The 18,668-nt window shown below is 43.2% G+C and overlaps 1 protein-coding gene across 1 annotated transcript in view; it reads right to left on the bottom strand.

Moving 5' to 3' along the window:
* Positions 1-18,668, bottom strand: part of cep126 (centrosomal protein 126) — a 97,622-nt gene that overhangs the window by 4,397 nt on the left and 74,557 nt on the right. Inside the window, exons 9-10 of the mRNA XM_063054891.1 lie at positions 12,667-12,742; positions 2,583-2,795 (exon numbers count right to left, since the gene is read on the bottom strand). Of these exons, the coding sequence (XP_062910961.1) occupies positions 2,583-2,795; positions 12,667-12,742 (289 nt within the window). The remainder of the gene's footprint in view (positions 1-2,582; positions 2,796-12,666; positions 12,743-18,668) is intronic.

Below are 18,668 nucleotides of genomic sequence, written 5' to 3' on the forward strand. Positions count from 1 at the left end.
CAGAATGGATTGTTCCAGTGACTGTGATGAGACAGTAATTCCATTCAAGCTTCACACTGGAGCTCAGGTTAATCTATGGTTTGTGGATCATTACAAGACTCTCAAAGTAAAGAGCAAGATGTGCCAGTGAAGTTAAAAGTGACAGGCTATACTGGAGAGAGTGTTCCAGTAAAAGGGGGCTGTATAGTGGCCTTCAAGCACAAGGGACATCACCTAAAGGCACTGCTACTGGCTGTAGAAAAGAGAGTACAGCCAATATTAGGTCTGAGTGCACGTAAAAAGGACAACTTGTTGAAAAGAGTTTTCATAATGGCCTTGCAGACCAAAGGAAGCCAGGCAACACTCAATGAAGAGTACACAGATGTCTTTGAGGGACTCGGATGCTTACCTGATGTAACTCAAGAAACTCACAACAGAACTACGAGAGATCCAGAGAGGTTATGCAAGAGAAGCATAAGAATTCAACTTTCCATAGACATCCATATCAGCTACACCAGCATGACAGTCAGAATGCCAGTGCTGAACAGAGTGATTGTGATGAAGAAGTTGCCAGTTTTGTTTGCAGATCATGCAGCTGTGGTTCAAAATCTGTCTCTCATCAACTTCCAGTTGAAGGCAGGAAATCAAAAATATCTCCATAATCCTCTCAGAAGTTGAAGAGGAAAAATAAAAAGTAAGATTAGGAGACCACACAGACCTGAAGCTCAGAATAATAGCCACAGTTCAACACAAACCAACATGAGGAGCTGCTATCTATGATACAGAGAAAACAGAAGGAGTCTGTGAATTGGGACAGGCTCAATTAGAATTAGTGCACAAACTCACTGATAACATGGATATAGTTGAGGGCTCCATTATGAGGCACAGGGAGCAAAGTATGGTCACACAGCAAGAACAAGAACAGAGCTGAACAGATAGGATCTTGGCAGAAGGATGTGAAATAAATTAACATGTAGATCAGAGTTCTCAAAAGGACACTGACATTAACGCAGCAAAGAAAAGCAAGACATCTTTGGAAACAAGTAGCAGTCCAAAAGGGATCATTAAGCCATCACAGAGATGGATCAAGAGTGGTTGAGTGAATGAAGAGACCATATTTGCTTATTACAATTGAAGTTAACATGTCTTACAGGTTTATGAGAGCATACTATTGTGTTTGTTTTCTTTAAATGGGGAAGATGTGTTATTATGTCTGTACATAATAAAGAACTTCATTTCCCAGTGTGTAATGTTGGTGGTTCATCCAGAACTGGAAATGATGTTGATGAATCACACACACACACACACACTCTCGGTGGGCTGGAGTGTCCGGAGTAAAATGTGATCGAGATGAAGCCATTCTGTGAATCTGTATACTGTATAAGACATGTTATAGCGTTTGAAAACCTATGCAAAGTTTGTCTTTGTTAAAGAACAAATATAACAGTATACTAAGTCTGTACTTGGTCAGGTTAAATTTCCAGTCAATGGTGGTTCGTCAGGATGTTGATGATGGGAATTTTGTGATAGTAATTATTTTGAATGCATTGAATATGATCCTAGACAATCAGTTGGAAATGATCATCGCCTGGCACTTTACTTATGATAGTTTTACTTAGTTTTAATCAAAAAGACTTAATGTTGTCCAGATCTATTCACACATGGGTAAGAAGATCTTAATTAATTAAGGAATTTGTCACGGAACTGAAAACTGCATAATTACTGCATCTCCTTTGTGAAAACTATGGTAGAAGGAATATTGTTGATGAAACAGCTGTTCAGCCAAAAACACTAGCCTGAGTAACTTATGTAATAATGAGGTAGGGACATGAAGACTGATTTTCAATGTGAATCATCTTTATTTTATGCTGAATGTGACTCAAGTTTGATATTTTATATTGTTCTGAATTGATTTCAATTTCTACAGCTACTCCTCATTGCTACACTCAGACATGTTTCCTTAACACCATAGACAGCCCCTCTATATTTATGTTTGTTTTTTGGTTTTATTGTCCATATCTGATCTAAGCTTGGGGTGAGATCTAAATCCCAAATGGTTTGGCTGGAACTCAGAGCAGTAGTGAAATACTTATGGATTAATGTCACAAATGCAATAAAACGACATATTTTTGAAAATTGAACACTTGGAAATGTTCATCAGATGAAACAGCACTTGTGGAATGAGAAATAGACTAATGATAGAATGGTGATTCTGTCTTTCTCTCTATCAGTGCTGCCAGTCTTGCTGAATATCATCTGCATTTCTGTTTTTGATTTATTGTTGGTAATTGCAAATAATAAACAATTAGCTGTCATCAACAATGTTGTTATTTTCCTGATGAATGAGAAAAGAGTAAGGAGATAATAACTAACTAGAACTACTATGGGTTGACTTCTAAAGACAGAATGTACCGGGACGAAATTCAATTTATTTTCAGTTGTAAAGACACACCTTGGAATTTTAATAATAAAATTAAAATATGAGACTGCAATCTTTAAAACAAAACATGCCACAAAGTACAAACATTCAAAAGAATTTTAACTCAAAAGATAGCACTCCATTTTCCACCTAGGCCAGAACCTCTTACGGTTTTCTCACTTACACTTGAGTCTCTGGTTGAGGCGATCTAATGACTGAAGAAGTTTCTTTTCTTCAAAGGACAGTGCACTGAGGCCTGATTGTTGTACTTTGTTTTCAAGGAAGGCATGTTGCTGTGTTTTTAATGAGTCCATGGCAGCCAAGATGTCAGTATCCACAGCAGATGTTTCTACGAGATTTTCTGCTAACAGAAACTGCTTGGTGCTTTCTGAAACTGCTGAGAAGAGAAACATTCAGAATGAGACTCAGAATTGGGTTTATTATCACTGAAAGATGTCATGAGATTTGTTGTTTTACCACAGCATGGATGTAGTTAAAAATGTGTAAAAAAAAGACAAACTACAGTTTTAATGAGTAGCAAATTATGTATTTGAATGAAAAATGGAACAAATTATAACACTAACAATACTACTACAGTACTATAAAACTGTGCATTAATTCCCAATTGTTATCGACAAAGGAATTCTTGTTGTGTATGTGACTTTTTGATTAAATGTAAAGGAATAAAATCAGTGCAGACATCTAGTGCAGATAATGGACTGCTTTCATACAATGCTTTTGATAATTGTATTCTCCAAATCTTCATTTTCATTGTAAATTCCAAGATGATTGTCAGTACTTCAAATTCTTTGTAGTTTCTAAGGTGTTGAAGTAGTGAAGTCATTTCATTTTCACTCCTGGCTGTTTCTGGCATCTCTAAGTCAGAAAGCTTGAAACCACAGTGAGCAAAACAGTTCTGAATTGCCTTACTGCTTATTTCTCACCAACTATCAGTGACAAACTCACTGATTTTAGAACACTAAAACACACAACTGACGCAATTTTAAAACTCTTCACTCTAAGCATGCTGTAGTGTTTAATGGCCACATAAGCATATGTGACTGATGCTAGTTAGAAATTTCAGCAAGTCTCCTGTCTCAGTTAAGTGGTATAGTGTCCTTGCATCATACACCGGGGTGCTCTATTCAGTTACCTGATGAGGTAACCATAGCCTTTGGCCAGAAGCAGAAGATAGCAGGTGGTGTCCAACCTTCATGCAATGTTTCAACCCTTAACCACTACACTCTCCAATTGTTGGTCAGCAGTGAAAGGAATCCTGGCTATGTTCTCAATTAGGTTTTGTTCTTTGTCCCAATTAAGTGGCCGCCTGATTACCAATGTTCCAATTAACCAGAATCTGCTGTACATATAAAAAATAATTAAGTAAGTAGTACAAAGAAAGAGCAAAAGTAGTGAGGTAGTATTCATGGGTTAGTTAAATATCCATTCAGAAATCTGATGACAAAGGTGAAGAAGTTGGTCCTCAAATGTCGAGTGTGTGTCTTCAGGCTTCTGTACCTCCTCTATAATGAGAAGAGAGCATGGACCAGATGATGGAGATCCGTAATGATGGATGACATCTTTTTGAAGATGGGCTCAATGCTGGGGAGGCCAGTACCTATGATAGAGCAGGCTGAGCTTGCAAACTTGTTAAGCTTCTTCTGATCCTGTGTAGTGGCCCCTGCATATCAGACAGTGATACAACCAGTTAGAATGCTCTCAATCTGTAGAAATTTGCTAGAGTCTTTGGTGCCATACCAAATTTCGTTAAGTTCTTCATGAAATATAGCTGCCGGCATGCCTTCTTTGTAATTGCATCAATATGTTGGGCCCAGATCTTCAGAGATATTGACACCCAGGAACTTGAACGCTCAACTTTCCATTGCTAACCCCGGTAATAAGGACTGGTGTCTTGCAACTTCAGTTCAATATTCTAGGTTTTCCAATTCCACTTCTATTTATAATATCATATAAAGTGACATTTAAAGCCCAGCTACAGAAATGGGAAGAAGGAAGATATATTGGTTCAAAATGTAATAACATATTTTGATCAAAAAATGCAGAAATAAAAGAATTTTAAAGTGTTAACTCCCTTGATAATATCATTTAGATTCCTAGTTTTAGTTTCAAGCAAATAACAGCTTTCTGTTTTTTTTTATGTTTTATTCAAATAGTACTATTAAGCTAAGTTAAATAGATAAATACTGTACTATATTTTATTTTTTTGCGTATTCTCTGTCATTTACCCTTTATATATCCCACTTTGATTTACAAGCTGTGGAAAGTGTAAGCATGGTCATTTGACTAATTCTCGATTATACCTTTAAACTATTTTTTTTCTTTTGGATACCCAAAAAATCTCACCTGGCTAAGGAACTGCACTTGAGCAACAAGAAAACATGTTGTCATTCTATCTAACATTTGCAATCAACCAGTTTGGACACTGGATTTCACATCTTGTAGAGGGTGATATAGAGGTTTGCTTTGTCACCAAGTACAGTATGTGGCTTGCAGTCCAGGTAGAGGGAAAATACAGTCTGATACCTGGCCCTGAATGGTTAGGCTGCACACCTGTTCCATTCCAGTTAGCTCAGAGGATTAGTTTGATGGATTAATCTACATGCAAAGGATGAATGCACATTTATATAACTACCTGTGCATTGGTAGTTCTGCTAGAAACATATATAAAATGTCAAGGACGATAGTAGGAGGGGTGTTAATCTTTAAACTTATACTTGGAGCCGTAACCTATTCTTTCCAGCATGGATTATCTCCATTTCTATGCATGCAGAGACTAACCATCACGCAGCACAACAGAAGTCAGTGTTTAAATGTTGTAGTCAAAACTCAGACATCTGCTATCAGGAGTCCAGCAACAACATTTGACAAGTGCAGTTAAGATGCCAGAGCATCTGCTAATCTTTACAGACATTTATAAATGCATTCCTAGATTTGTTGAAACATTGTCCTCATGGAGCAGCAGCCATTTCACGAGGCTCATTCATAATGCCATCACTTCTCCATTGCTTTGGACTCTTCCAACAGAGGAAACAGGTTCTCTGTGTTTGCTCCATTGAATCTCTATCCCTGACACTGAAACAGGTCTTAGCGGAAAAGCTGAGGCCTACTTCAGCCCTGGTTAAATGGCCTTACCCTGCTGGGCTGCTGCTGGTATATTAGCGGTATCTATCTTCATCCAAGTAGAACGCTTCTTTAACTTTTCTTTGTTAATGATTCTCCCCTTTCTCAAACACCGAATACTAATGTCCTCAGTTAGCTTTCCTTTTCATACTAACTTAAGGCATCTCTACGGTGTCTTGCCACAGTTCCACTTATAATCATCTTGCCTCACTACCCACAAGCTGCTGCCCAACAGATTTCATCTGCAATATACATTGTCCAGAATGATGGGAGATTGCAGGGAAAAAGCCTTAATGCATATTTTCTTTTGTAAGTACTAATATATTGTACACGATGCCTTGGGCCTCCTAGGTGATGGAAAGCCTTAATACAAAATTGGTGCATTTCTCTGCAAATCAATGCCTTAAGACCATAAGACATAGGAACAGAATTAGGTCATTTGACCCATCGAGTCTGCTCCACCATTCAATCATGACTGATCCTTCTTTTTCCCTCTTCAGCCCCACTCCCTGGCCTTCCCCGTAAATTCCTTGTAAACCTTTGATGCCATGTCCAATAAGAACCTATCTAGCTCTGCCTTAAATACACCCAATGACCTGGCCTCCACAGCTGCCTGTGGTAATAAATTCCACAAATTCACCACCCTCTGCCTAAAGAAATTTCTCCGCATCTGTCTTAAATGGATGCCCCTCTATCCTGAGGCTGTGCCCTCTTGTCTAGACTCCCCCACCATGGGAAACATCCTCTTCACATCCACCCTGTTGTAAATTCCAGTGAGTTCAGACCCAGAGCTATCAAACATTTCTCATATGATAACCCTTTCATTCCCGGAATCATCCTTGTGAATCTCTGAACTCTCTCCAATGCCAGCACATCTTTTCTTAGATGAGGAGCCCAAAACTTTTCACAATAGTTAAGGTGACGCTTCACCAGTGCCTTATAAAGCCTCAGCATCAGATCCCTGCTCTTGTATTCTAGACCAGGGGTCCCCAACCTTTTTTGCATTGCGGACCGGTTTAATATTGACAATATTCTTGCGGACCGGCCGACCCGGGGGGGGGGCGGGGTAGGGTTGCCAACAGTCAAGAGTAGCAGTCAAATGCGTTGTTTACCCAGAAAGACTACAATGGCCATGAAGCCGTGCGCGGGCACCAGTGCGCATGCGCGTCGTGACCTACGGATTCCCGCTCCGTCCGCCCGCAGCAAATCCTTTTTGGCGATTCTGTTCAGGGGGGGGGTGTTAATCACAACTGAAATATAGGCGATAAGTGGGTAATACACTCAATTTTGTTTTTAAAAGGGTTTATCTAACGAATTTAATATTAAACACACAGCGCATATTTTCCTCGCATGAATAGTGATAAGTCAATTATCAGGGGAGGACAGGGGAGCTTGGAAGTGTTGAACGAACTTCCAGTAGAAGTGGTAGAGGCAGGTTCGATATTCTCATTTAAAGAAAAATTGGATAGGTATATGGACGGGAAAGGAATGGAAGGTTATGGGCTGTGTGCAGGTCGGTGGGACTAGGTGAGAGTAGCGTTCAGCATGGACTAGAAGGGCTGAGATAGCCTGTTTCCGTGCTGTAATTGTTATAGGGTCACTTATAAGTCAATAGCATCATAACATTTTAAGTAACATTTGAATATTAAACACACAGCACATATTTTCCCCGTATAAATATATAAAATCATTGCAACACACCAATATCGCTGAATCAGTGAGAGCCCTGGGCTTGTTTTCCTGCAACAAGACGGTGCCATCGAGGGGTGATGGGAGACAGCGATACTCGAAGGGGGTTCCTTATGTCCAGCCTATTCCGCAATTTAGTTTTTGTTGCATTCATTGCAGAAAACTCCGCTTCGCAGAAAAATGATGGAAATGAAAGCAACGTTTTCAGTGCTTTCGTAGCTATCTCAGGATATTTAGCCTTGACTTTGATCCAAAATGCCGACAGAGATGTTATGTTAAACATACTTTTCAGTCCGTCGTCATTTACAAGCTCGAGGAGTTGATCTCCTTCCCACCCTGACACAGATGACGCGCGGGTCACGACCTCGCGTGCGTAATGGCTGATCAGTTGGCCGTGACAGGGAATGAGGAAAGGTGCAGCTGACTCATATCGCCAAATCATATTGCTTCCTCGCGGCCCGGTAACTCATGCTCTGCGGCCCGGTGGTTGGGGACCGCTGTTCTAGACCTCTTGAAATGAATGCTAACATTGCATTTACCTCCCTCACCACTGACTCTACCTTTAGGGTATTCTGCACAAGGACTCCCAAGTCCCTTTGCTTCTCAGATTTTTGGATTTTCTCCCTGTTTAGAAAATAGTCTGCACATTTATTTCTACTACCAAAGTGCATGACCATGCATTTTCCAACATTGTATTTCATTTTGCCACTTTCTTGCCAATTTTCCTAATCTGTCTAAATCCTTCTACAGCTTACCTGTGTCATCAACACTACTTGCCCCTCCCGATCTTCATATCATCTGCAAACTTGGCAACAAAGCCATCTATTCCATCATCTAAATCATTGATATACAGCATAAAAAGAAGTGGTCCCAAAACTGACCCCTGCAGAACACCACTGGTCACTGACAGCCAACCAGAAATGGATCATTTTATTCCCACTCGCTGCCTCCTACCAATCAGCCAATGCTGTAACCATGCCAGTAACCTTCCTATAATACTATAGGTGCTTAACTTGGTAAGCAGCCTCATGTGTGGCACCTTGTCAAAGGCCTTCTGAAATTCCAAATATACACCATCCATTGCATCCCCTTTATCTCTCTTACTTGTAATCTTCTAAAAGAATTCCAACAGGTTCATCAGACAAGATTTGCCCTTAAGAAAACCACGCTGACTTTCTCCAATCTTATCCTGTATCAACAAGTACTCCATATTGTACACCGTATTGACTCCAAAATCTTCCCAACCAGAGGTCAGGCTAACTGGTCTACAATTTCCTTTCTGCTGCCTTCCTCCTTTCTTAAAGAGTGGAGTGACATTTGCAGTTTTGCAGTCCTCTGGCACCATGCTGAGTCCAATGATTTTTGAAAGATCATTACTAATGCCCCTACAATCTTTAATGTCCATTTTAATATGGAAACATTCTAGTGCAGTATCTGAGAAGTTTTCTTACCAAAACCCTGCAACTGAAACAGTATGTCTCTACTTATGCATTCTATTCATTACTAAGATTAATATCAAAAATTCACAGCTGCTAAATGTAATGAAAAAGACAAATTTTGCAATCTATCTGAATGTGATGTGCATGCATTGGTACATAATTTTCATTGTTCAACAGATCCCAGATCTCTTCTATTAAATAATTACAGCAGTTTGCCTTTATCAAATTCTCGGAGGGTGGGATTATTCTTCCGAACATTGAACTCTATCTGCAATTATTTTACACACGGAGTTATCAATTGATCTTCCTCTATCATTTCTTGTTCCCATTCTCAGAACTAACACAGAATGATCTGCAGATATGGATATGCAGTTCTGTATTCTTTCAACCAAATCATTCATATGTTGAAATCCTGAGGCCTTAGTACAGCTATCAGTGGAATGCATATGTCAAAGTCTGCAAATCAGAGACTATTTCTTTTACTTTTATACTTTATCTTGTCCTCCACTCCAATTAAATATCATGATCTTATTTATTTCTGGGCTCTTTCATTTTTTACAAATATTCTTTTGAGCAAATGCTCATCTAATACCCTCTGAAGTCCATAGATGTAAACAGTAAGTTATCTCCACAAATGGGAACCAGAGTGATAGGGCTGAGGAAGGGGAAAACAGAATTAAATCAAAGATAGTGTGCAACAGAGATGTGGTGCAGTTAAAACAAAAAGCAACAAATACTGGACTGAAAGTGTTATATTTGAATGCATGCAGCATAAGAAATAAAACAGACGGTCTTGAAATACAGCTATAGATTGGCAAGTATGATGTTGTGGCCATCTCTGAAACTTGGCTAAAGGATGGCTGCCATTGGGAGTTGAACATCCAAGGATATATAGTGTATCGGAATGATAGGTTAGTAGGCAGAGGGGGTGGTGTGGCCCTGTGTATAAGAAATTATATTAAATCATTAGAAAGGGATGACATACGATCGGAAAGTGTAGAATCTCTATGGGTTGAGTTAAGAAATGGCAAGGGTAAAAGGACTCTAATGGCAGTTGTATACAGGCCTCCAAACAGCAGCCGGGATGTGGATTACAAGTTACAGCAGGAGACAGAAAAGGTGTGTCAAAAGGGCAATGTCATGATAATCGTCGGGGGTTTTAACATGAAAGTGAATTGGGAAAACCAGGCCAGTACTGGACCTCAAGAGAGAGAATTTATAGAATATCTAAGGGATGGCTTTTTAAAACAGCTTGTTGTTGAGCCCACTAGGGGATTGGCTGTGCTGGATTGTGTATTGTGCAATGATCCAGAGGTGATAAGAGAGTTTAAGGTTAAAGGAACCCTTAGGGAACAGTGATCACAATATGATCGAGTTCACTTTGAAATTTGAGAAGGAGAAACTAAATTCCAATGTGTTAGTATTTCAGTGGAATAAAGGAAATTACAATGACATGAGAGGGCTAACTGGCCAAGGTTGACTGGAAAGGGACACTAGCAAGATGGACAGCAGAGCAGAAATGGCTGGAGTTTCTGTGAAAAATGAGGGAAGTGCAAGACATATATTCCAAATAAGAAGAAATTTTCAAATGGAAGAAGGACATTACCATGGCTGACAAGTGAAGTCAGAGCCAAAGTAAAAGCAAAAGAGAGGGCATACAAGGAAACCAAAGCTAGTGGCAAGATAGAAGATTGGGAAGCTTTTAAAAACTTGCAGAAAGAAACTAAGAAGGTAATTGAGAAGGAGAAGATGGATTATGAAAGAATGCTGGCAACTAATATCAAAGAAGATACTAAAAGCTTTTTTAAGTACTTAAAGAGTAAAAGAGAGTTGAGGGTAGATATAGGACCAATAGAAAATGACACTGGAGATATTGCAATGAGAGACACAGAGATGGCAGAGGACCTGAATGCGTATTTTGCATCAGTCTTCACAGTGGAAGACATCTACCGGATATTCAAGAGTATCAGGGAAGTGAAGTATGTGCAGTGAAAATTACAATGCTCAGGAAGCTTAATGGTCTGAGTGTGGATAAATCTCCTGGACCTGATGGAATGCACCCTTGGGTTCTGAAAGAAGTAGCTGGAGAGATTGTGGAGGCATTAACAATGATCTGTCAAGATCTGGCATTGTAGCAGATGACTGGAACATTGCAAATGTTACCCCACTATTTAAGAAGGGTGGGAGGCAGCAGAAAGGAAACTATAGACCTGTTAGGCTGACATCAGTGGTTGGGAAGTTGTTGGAATTGATTGTTAGGGATGAGATTACGGAGTACCTAGGGGCACATGTGAAGATAGGCCAAAGCAAGCATGGTTTCCGGAAAGGAAAATCCTGCCTGACTAACCTACTGCAATTTTTTGAGGAAATTACAAGGAGATGCAGTAGATGTGGTATACTTGGATTTTCAGAAGGCCTTTGACAAGGTGCCACACATGAGGCTGCTTAGCAAAATAAGAGTCCATGGAATTAAAGGGGAGTTACTCGCATGGGTGGAGCATTGGCTGATCGGCAGAAAGTGGAGAATGGGAATAAAGGGATCCTATTTTGGCTGGCTGCCAGTTACCAGTGGAGTTCCACAGGGGTCAGTGTTGGGTCCACTGCTTTTTATGATGTATGTCAATGACTTGGACTATGGGATTAATGGATTTGTGGCTAAATTTGCCGATGATACAAAGATAGGTGGAGAAGCGTGTAGTGTTGAGGAAACAGAGAGCTTGGGAAAGAGACTTTTAGGGGAATGGGCAAAGAAGTGGCAAATGAAATACAATGTTGGAAAGTGTATGGTCATGCACTTTGGTGGAAGAAATAAATGGGCAGACTATTATTTAGATGGGGACAGAATTCAGAACGCAGAGATGCAAAGGGACTTGGGAGTTCTTGTGCAGGATACGCTAAAGGTTAACCTCCAGGTTGAGTCGGTGGTGAAGAAGGCGAATGCAATGTTGGCATTCATTTCTAGAGGTATAGAATATAAGAGCAGGGATGTAATGTTGAGGCTTTATAAGGCACTCATGAGACTACACGGAGTATTGTGTACAGTTTTGTGCTCCTTATTTTAGAAAGGATATATTGACATTGGAGAGTGTTCAGAGAAGATTCCAGGAATGAAAGGGTTACTATATGAGGAATATCTGGAAGCTCTTGGGCTTCCCTGTATTCCCTGGAGTTCAGGAGAATGGGGGGGGGGGGATCTCATAGAAACATTCCGAATATTAAAAGGCCTGAACAGATGAGATATGGCAAAGTTATTTTCCATGATAGGGGAGTCTAGGACAAGAGGGCACGACTTCGGGATTGAAGGACGTCCATTTAGAACAGAGGTGCAGAGAAATTACTTTAGTCAGAGGGTGGTAACTTTGTGGAATTTGTTGCCATGAGTGGCTGTGGAGGCCAAGTTATTGGTTGCATTTAAGGCAGAGATAGATAGGTTCTTGATTAGCCAGGGCATCAAAGGGTATGGGGAGAAGGCAGGGGAATTGGGATGACTGGAAGAATTGGATCAGCCCACGATTGAATGGCGGAGCAGACTCGATGGGCCCAATGGCCTATTTCTGCACCTATATCTTATGGTCTAAACTACTGTGAAAATGATTTACTGAAAAAAAATCAATAATGAGCCATGAGCCATCCATCCCAAATCATAGATGTAACAAGGAAGTAACCAAAAATAAGCACAAAAAAGCTAAAGGTGGAACTTTAATAACTGAATTAAAGCAATGTTGCATTGAATTATCAAAGAAAGTTAGCATTCTAGCTTTACTGTTTGGACATCAATAGGCATTATTAGTTCCTTCCTGCAAAATAAAACCAGTAAATAAAACTGATCTAATAATATCCATTGTCCAGATAGTAGCAGTCACTTTTTATTGTAAATAGGTATGTCTGTTCTCATATACATTCAGAGCATGTGTGGTACCAGTGAGGAAATGCAATTGTATAAAGCAGTCAATACTTGATAGGGTAACAGCTAGATATTTCAGAAAGTTTAACTCTTACCTTCTTTGGTGTTTTGAACAGCATTTACCGCTTGAACAGGATCAAAGACACTTCGAAATGGCTGTATCTGAATGTTCTGAAAAATAATTAATACTCAAAAATTAATTTACAACTATAAATTATGATAGCAACAAAAAAATCACTTCGTTAAAATAATATAAGCTTATGGTGCATAAATCCTCTTCCTTAGATCATTTGAACCACAACTTGTGAACGAATATTAATTTGAAAAAGCATGAACAATCACACCGGATTTATTTTCTGTTAGCTTTGGAGTTGAGTAGCAGTGCATGCATGGGTTTTGTGTTTAGTTTTTTCACTACCAGCTGGGCACAAAATCCGTGAATTACGTACTTAAGAACTTGACCAACTCAGTCAGCAGTCATGCTACTAAGCCATGTGTGGTAAACCATATATATATATGTTGTAACTGGGTTACCTGTCTGGACACGCCCCTCTGCTGACTGTTCCTGAGGCTCCTCCCACAGACCCCTGAATAAAGGCGATTGTGTCACTGCTCCTCCTCTCAGTCCGGGGCAGATACTCAGCATGGACGAGGACCCATTTTACTGTTAATAAAAGCCTTTCAGTATTTACTCTCCTTCCAGTCTTTTGGAGTAATTGATAGTGCATCAATTTTATTAACAGTAATTTTAAAGCATAGAACACGTCCTGAGACCCGACAAGCTAGACCTCGACCTGCAAACACCTGAAGCCGGAATCGCTTTTGAACTCTGGCTGGCCTGCTTCAAATCATACCTGGAGGAGATTGAAGTGACCGAGTACGCCGCGAAGCGTAGAGTTCTTCTCTCCAGGGTTGGTCCACGGGTCTACTCGATGATCAGAGACCAGCCGAGCTATGACTGCGCGATGAACGCCCTCAGAAGACAATACCTGCAGCTAGTAAACACTGTCTATGCGCAACATCGCTTAGCGGCGCGGCAACAACGGCCCTGAGAGTCAAGCGCTGAGTTCGTCCGGGCCCTACAGACACTCGTGCGGGCCTGCGATTGCCGGGGGCTGACGGCCGAGGAGCATGCGGAGCTCCTAGTAATAGATGCCTTCGTCACGGGGACCAGGTCAGTGTATGTGCGCCAGCGGCTGCTGGAACACGCCGATCTTACCCTACGTTTGGCGATTGAGCTAGCCGACACGCTGGCGGCTGCTCTGCACAACTCTGACGCTCTCCAGGCACGCGATCTCCCAATGAACTTGTGGATGCTGCAGACCCCGCAACCCACCGGCGAATCAACCACGGCTGCTGCCACTCACGAGTCCGCGAAGTGTTACCTCTGTGGACTCGAGAGGCACCCCCGGAAATGCTGCCCGGCCCGAGAAGCTACCTGCTCCAGCTGCGGAAAGAAGGGCCACTTCGCCAAGACCTGTAAGTCCAAACCACGAGCAGGATTGAGCAGCGCCGCATGCGAGACATAGGGGTTGCCATCTTGGCCGTCGCTATCTTGCCTGCTGCCATCTTGCCTGCACACTGCTACCATGTGCGAGACATGGGGGCAGCCATCTTGGTCGGTGCCACCTCGTACCACCTACGACCAATGGGTGCTCACGGGGCACCCCACCGTGCCGGACCAAGACAGCAACTCAACTCTGGCCTCCGTGACCCTCGACCAAAGAGCTCCCCACCAGCTCACAAGGTCAATGATGGACATCCTGGTGGAGGGGCACAGGACAAGCTGCCTGTTTGACTCAGGCAGCACGGAGAGTTTTATCCACCCGGACACGGTGCAGCATTGCAGACTCGCGATACAGCCGGTAAGTCAGAGGGTCACCATGGCTTCCGGGTCGCATACAACAGACATCTGGGGGGGTTGTGTAGTGATGCTAGTGATGCAGGGCACAGACTATCGAGACTTTACGTTACTGGTTATGCCTCAACTGTGTGCCCCTGTGCTATTGGGGCTGGACTTCCAGAGCCACCTGAAAAGCGTGACAATGGAGTATGACGGGCCCCTCCCACCAACCACTGTCGGAAATTCTCAGTTTTGTAGGAATACGTCACATACCCCGCTACTGACCACACACACACACACTGACCCGCACATCCCACCCAACATCATGCCAACTGCCGCACCACCGACGCCACTTGCGGCCTCTCCACCCTCAAGATCCCTCCCCCACCGCTGTTCGCCAACCTGACCCCCGACTGTAAACCCGTGGCAACTAAAAGCAGGAGGTACAACGCGGGGGACAGAGCCTTCATTAAGTCGGAGGTGCAGCGGCTGCTCAGGGAGGGGGTCATTGAGGCAAGCACAAGTCCTTGAAGGGCGCAGGTGGTCGTTGTTCGGAACGGGGAGAAGAATAGGATGGTCATGGACTATAGCCAGACCATCAATAGGTTCACGCAGCTTGACGCGTACCCTCTACCCCGCATCGCGGATATGGTCAATCAGATAGCACAGTACAAGGTGTACTCGACCATAGACCTAAAATCCGCTTACCATCAGCTCCCCATCCGCCGGGAGGACCGCCCTTACACCGCTTTCGAGGCGGACAACAGGCTTTATCAATTCCTGCACGTCCCCTTCGGTGTCACAAATGGTGTATCTGTCTTCCAGAGGGCAATGGACCAGATGGTGGACCAGTGCCAACTGAAGGCCACGTTCCCATATCTGGATAACATCACCATCTGTGGTCACGACCAGCAGGATCACGACAACAACCTCCAAAAATTTTTCCAAGTGGCCAAAGCTTTCAATCTCACCTATAACAAGGACAAGTGTGTGTTTGGGACCACCCAACTTGCTATCCTTGGGTGTGTCGTGGAGAATGGAGTCATTGGCCCTGACCCCGACCGTATGCGCCCCCTGTTGGAACTCCCTCTTCCCAACACCCTCAGAGCCCTCAAAAGATGCCTGGGCTTCTTTTCATATTACGCCCAATGGGTCTCTAACTACGCAGACAAGGCCTGCCCCCTGGTCAAGTCCTCCACATTCCCCCTCTCAGCCGAGGCCCACACGGCCTTCAGCCGCATAAAAGGGGACATTGCCAAAGCAGCAATGCATGCGGTGGATGAGGCCATTCCCTTCCAAGGAGAGAGTGACGCCTCCGACTTCGCGCTGGCTGCTACCCTCAACCAGGCGGGAAGACCAGTGGCGTTCTTCTCCCGTACCCTTCAAAGCCCTGAAATTCAGCACTCCGCGGTGGAGAAAGAGGCCTAGGCCATAGTGGAAGCTATTAGGCACTGGAAGCACTATCTCGCCGGCAAAAAGTTCACCCTGCTGACTGACCAGCGCTCAGTCACATTCATGTTTAGTAACCAACAGCAGGGCAAAATCAAAAATGATAAAATTCTGAGGTGGAGAATCGAACTCTCCACCTACAACTCTGACATCATGTACAGGCCTGGGAAGCTCAATGAGCCCTCCGATGCCCTATCCCGGGGAACATGCGCCAGCGCGCAGATCGACCAGCTATACGCCCTACATGTAGACCTTTACCACCCAGGGGTCACCCGGCTTTTCCACTTCGTGAAAGCCCGGAACCTGCCTTACTCCCTTGAGGAGATCAGGATGATGACCAGGGACTGCCAAGTCTGCGCAGAGTGCAAACCGCACTTCTACCGACCCGAAAAGGCAGAACTCATCAAGGCCACCCGCCCCTTTGAGCGACTGAGTGTCGACTTTAAGGGCCCCCTTCCCTCCACCGATCGCAATGTGTACTCTTTCTTAACGTCATCAACGAGTACTCGCGGTTCCCCTTCGCCATCCCCTGCCCCGATACCACTACCACGTCAGTTATAAAAGCCCTGCGCAAGCTCTTCACTCTGTTCGGATACCCATGCTATATCCACAGTGACAGAGAGTCCTCGTTTATGAGTGACGAGCTGCGCCAATACCTGCTGGCTAAGAGTACTGCAACTAGCAGGACCACGAGCTATAATCCCCGGGGAAATGGACAGGTAGAGAAGGAGAATGCCATGGTGTGGAAAGCCACACTCTTAGCCCTCAGGTCAAAGGGACTGCCAGTCTCCCGCTGGCAGGAGGTCCTTCCCGAGGCACTCCACTCCATCCGCTCTCTGTTATGCACATCCACCAATGCCACCCCCCATGAGCGACTCCTTTCTTTTCCCAGAAAGTCGACCACTGGGACCACCCTACCAACTTGGCTGATGTCCCCGGGGCCAGTGCTGCTCCGGAAACATGCGAGGAGCAATAAATACTCCCCGATGGTTGAGAGGGTTCACTTACTTCATACGAACCCCCAGTATGCCTATGTGGTTTTACCTGATGGGTGGGAGGACACGGTCTCCATCCGCGACCTGGCGCCCGCAGGAGCACTGGGCCCCTACCCTGAACACTCCGTGGTGACTATTGACCCCGTACCCACCAATGTATGTACCTACAAGACACCGTGCACCCCAAACCCTATACAGACACCACACGACACTCCCATACCAGGCGCGACGCACACGCACGAGAGATTATCGACGCCTAACGTGCCGGCACCTCAAGTCAGGCCGGAGCCAGCACAACCGCCGTCGCCGGTGCAATCACCACCGGTGCTACGTAGATCACAGCGACGGACTCGACCATCTGATAGACTTGACCTGTAAATATACTTGTTTTAAATATTGTCAGTCACTTCACCCCGCGGGACTCTTTTTAAACAGGAGGGGTGAATGTGGTAAACCATATATATATATGTTGTAACTGGGTTACCTGTCTGGACACACCCCTCTGCTGACTGCCCCTGAGGCTCCTCCCACAGACCCCTGAATAAAGGCGATTGTGTCACTGCTCCTCACTCAGTCCGGGGCAGATACTCAGCATGGACGAGGACCCATTTTACTGCTAATAAAAGCCTTTCAGTATTTACTCTACTTCCAATCTTTTGGAATAATTGATAGTGCATCACCATGTCCAACTATCAGAGACCATTCAGTGTTCCTTCTTGATGCTTCTTCCAAGATTTATTCAATGTGAAAGAATATTGATTATTCAGCTGAGGGCAATATGTGGTAGTTTCCTTTTTTTTTGATTACGACCCTTGGATTACAAAGTCTATTTTGTAAGTTCCTTGGGTCACTCCTTTCTGACTACAGTTTTGTTTCAACTATCTCGAGTTGGTCAGACCTATTGATGGAAATGGAAATATCTTGGAATATTGATACCTGCTGAAAGGTATGTTTCACTTAGTACAGATATCTTACCATGCATCCTGGCCAATCTGACCAAGCTCTTCCAACATGATCCAGATACACATGAGACAAATTTCAAGATTAACTAATCTAGCTATGTCTTTGCAGAGTTTGAATCCAATACCTAAATTGATGGCTGCTGCCTCATTGATGGCTTGCAAAGGGTGTTATACTACATAAAATAATAGCACCCTTATTTTAATTCTCCTTCTTTCCTTTTATTTCCCTTCATTTCTAACCACTTCTGATTTACAAGTTGGAAATTCATGAAAAATCAGTTGCTAATTTGGTCTAACATCTCCTAATGCACCTTCCAATAGTACTTCAATCCCTTTTTCCACAAAATGCTACTTCTGTGCCTTGGTCCTTTCATAAACAGGCCAGAACTGTGTCCTGGTTTAGTTGTGGTAGAAGAATGAGAAGTAATAGAAGATGAAAATACACCATCACTCAATAATTTTTCAAATGTTGTTACTCTGTGTTATTTACCTTAGAAATGGAAGGACACAGGAGGAAAAGGACACCAGATCATAACTTTGCTGCAAAGAAGTTAGATAAGGGCTTTGAAGGGAGTGAGCAGAAAAAGCATGATTAGTACATACAGTAAACCATTTGATTCACAAACAAGACTTCCAGAAAAAGACTTCACTGGACTAAGTAAAGAACTTGGAGATCATTCTTTCTTACCTATAATGGATGGTAACTCCATTTGTATATGAGGACCAACATTCATGCACCATCTATGGCTGCTATCCCAGCTTCCAATGCAGTACAAAAAGAAGCTGCTGCACTGAAAGCTCAGGCTACTGTCATCATGGTTGTTGTTACCAGTGCAGAGTTTCACAGC

The sequence above is a fragment of the Mobula hypostoma genome, chromosome 7 (genome assembly GCF_963921235.1).
Source record: "Mobula hypostoma chromosome 7, sMobHyp1.1, whole genome shotgun sequence".
Taxonomy (NCBI): Eukaryota; Metazoa; Chordata; class Chondrichthyes; order Myliobatiformes; family Myliobatidae; genus Mobula; species Mobula hypostoma.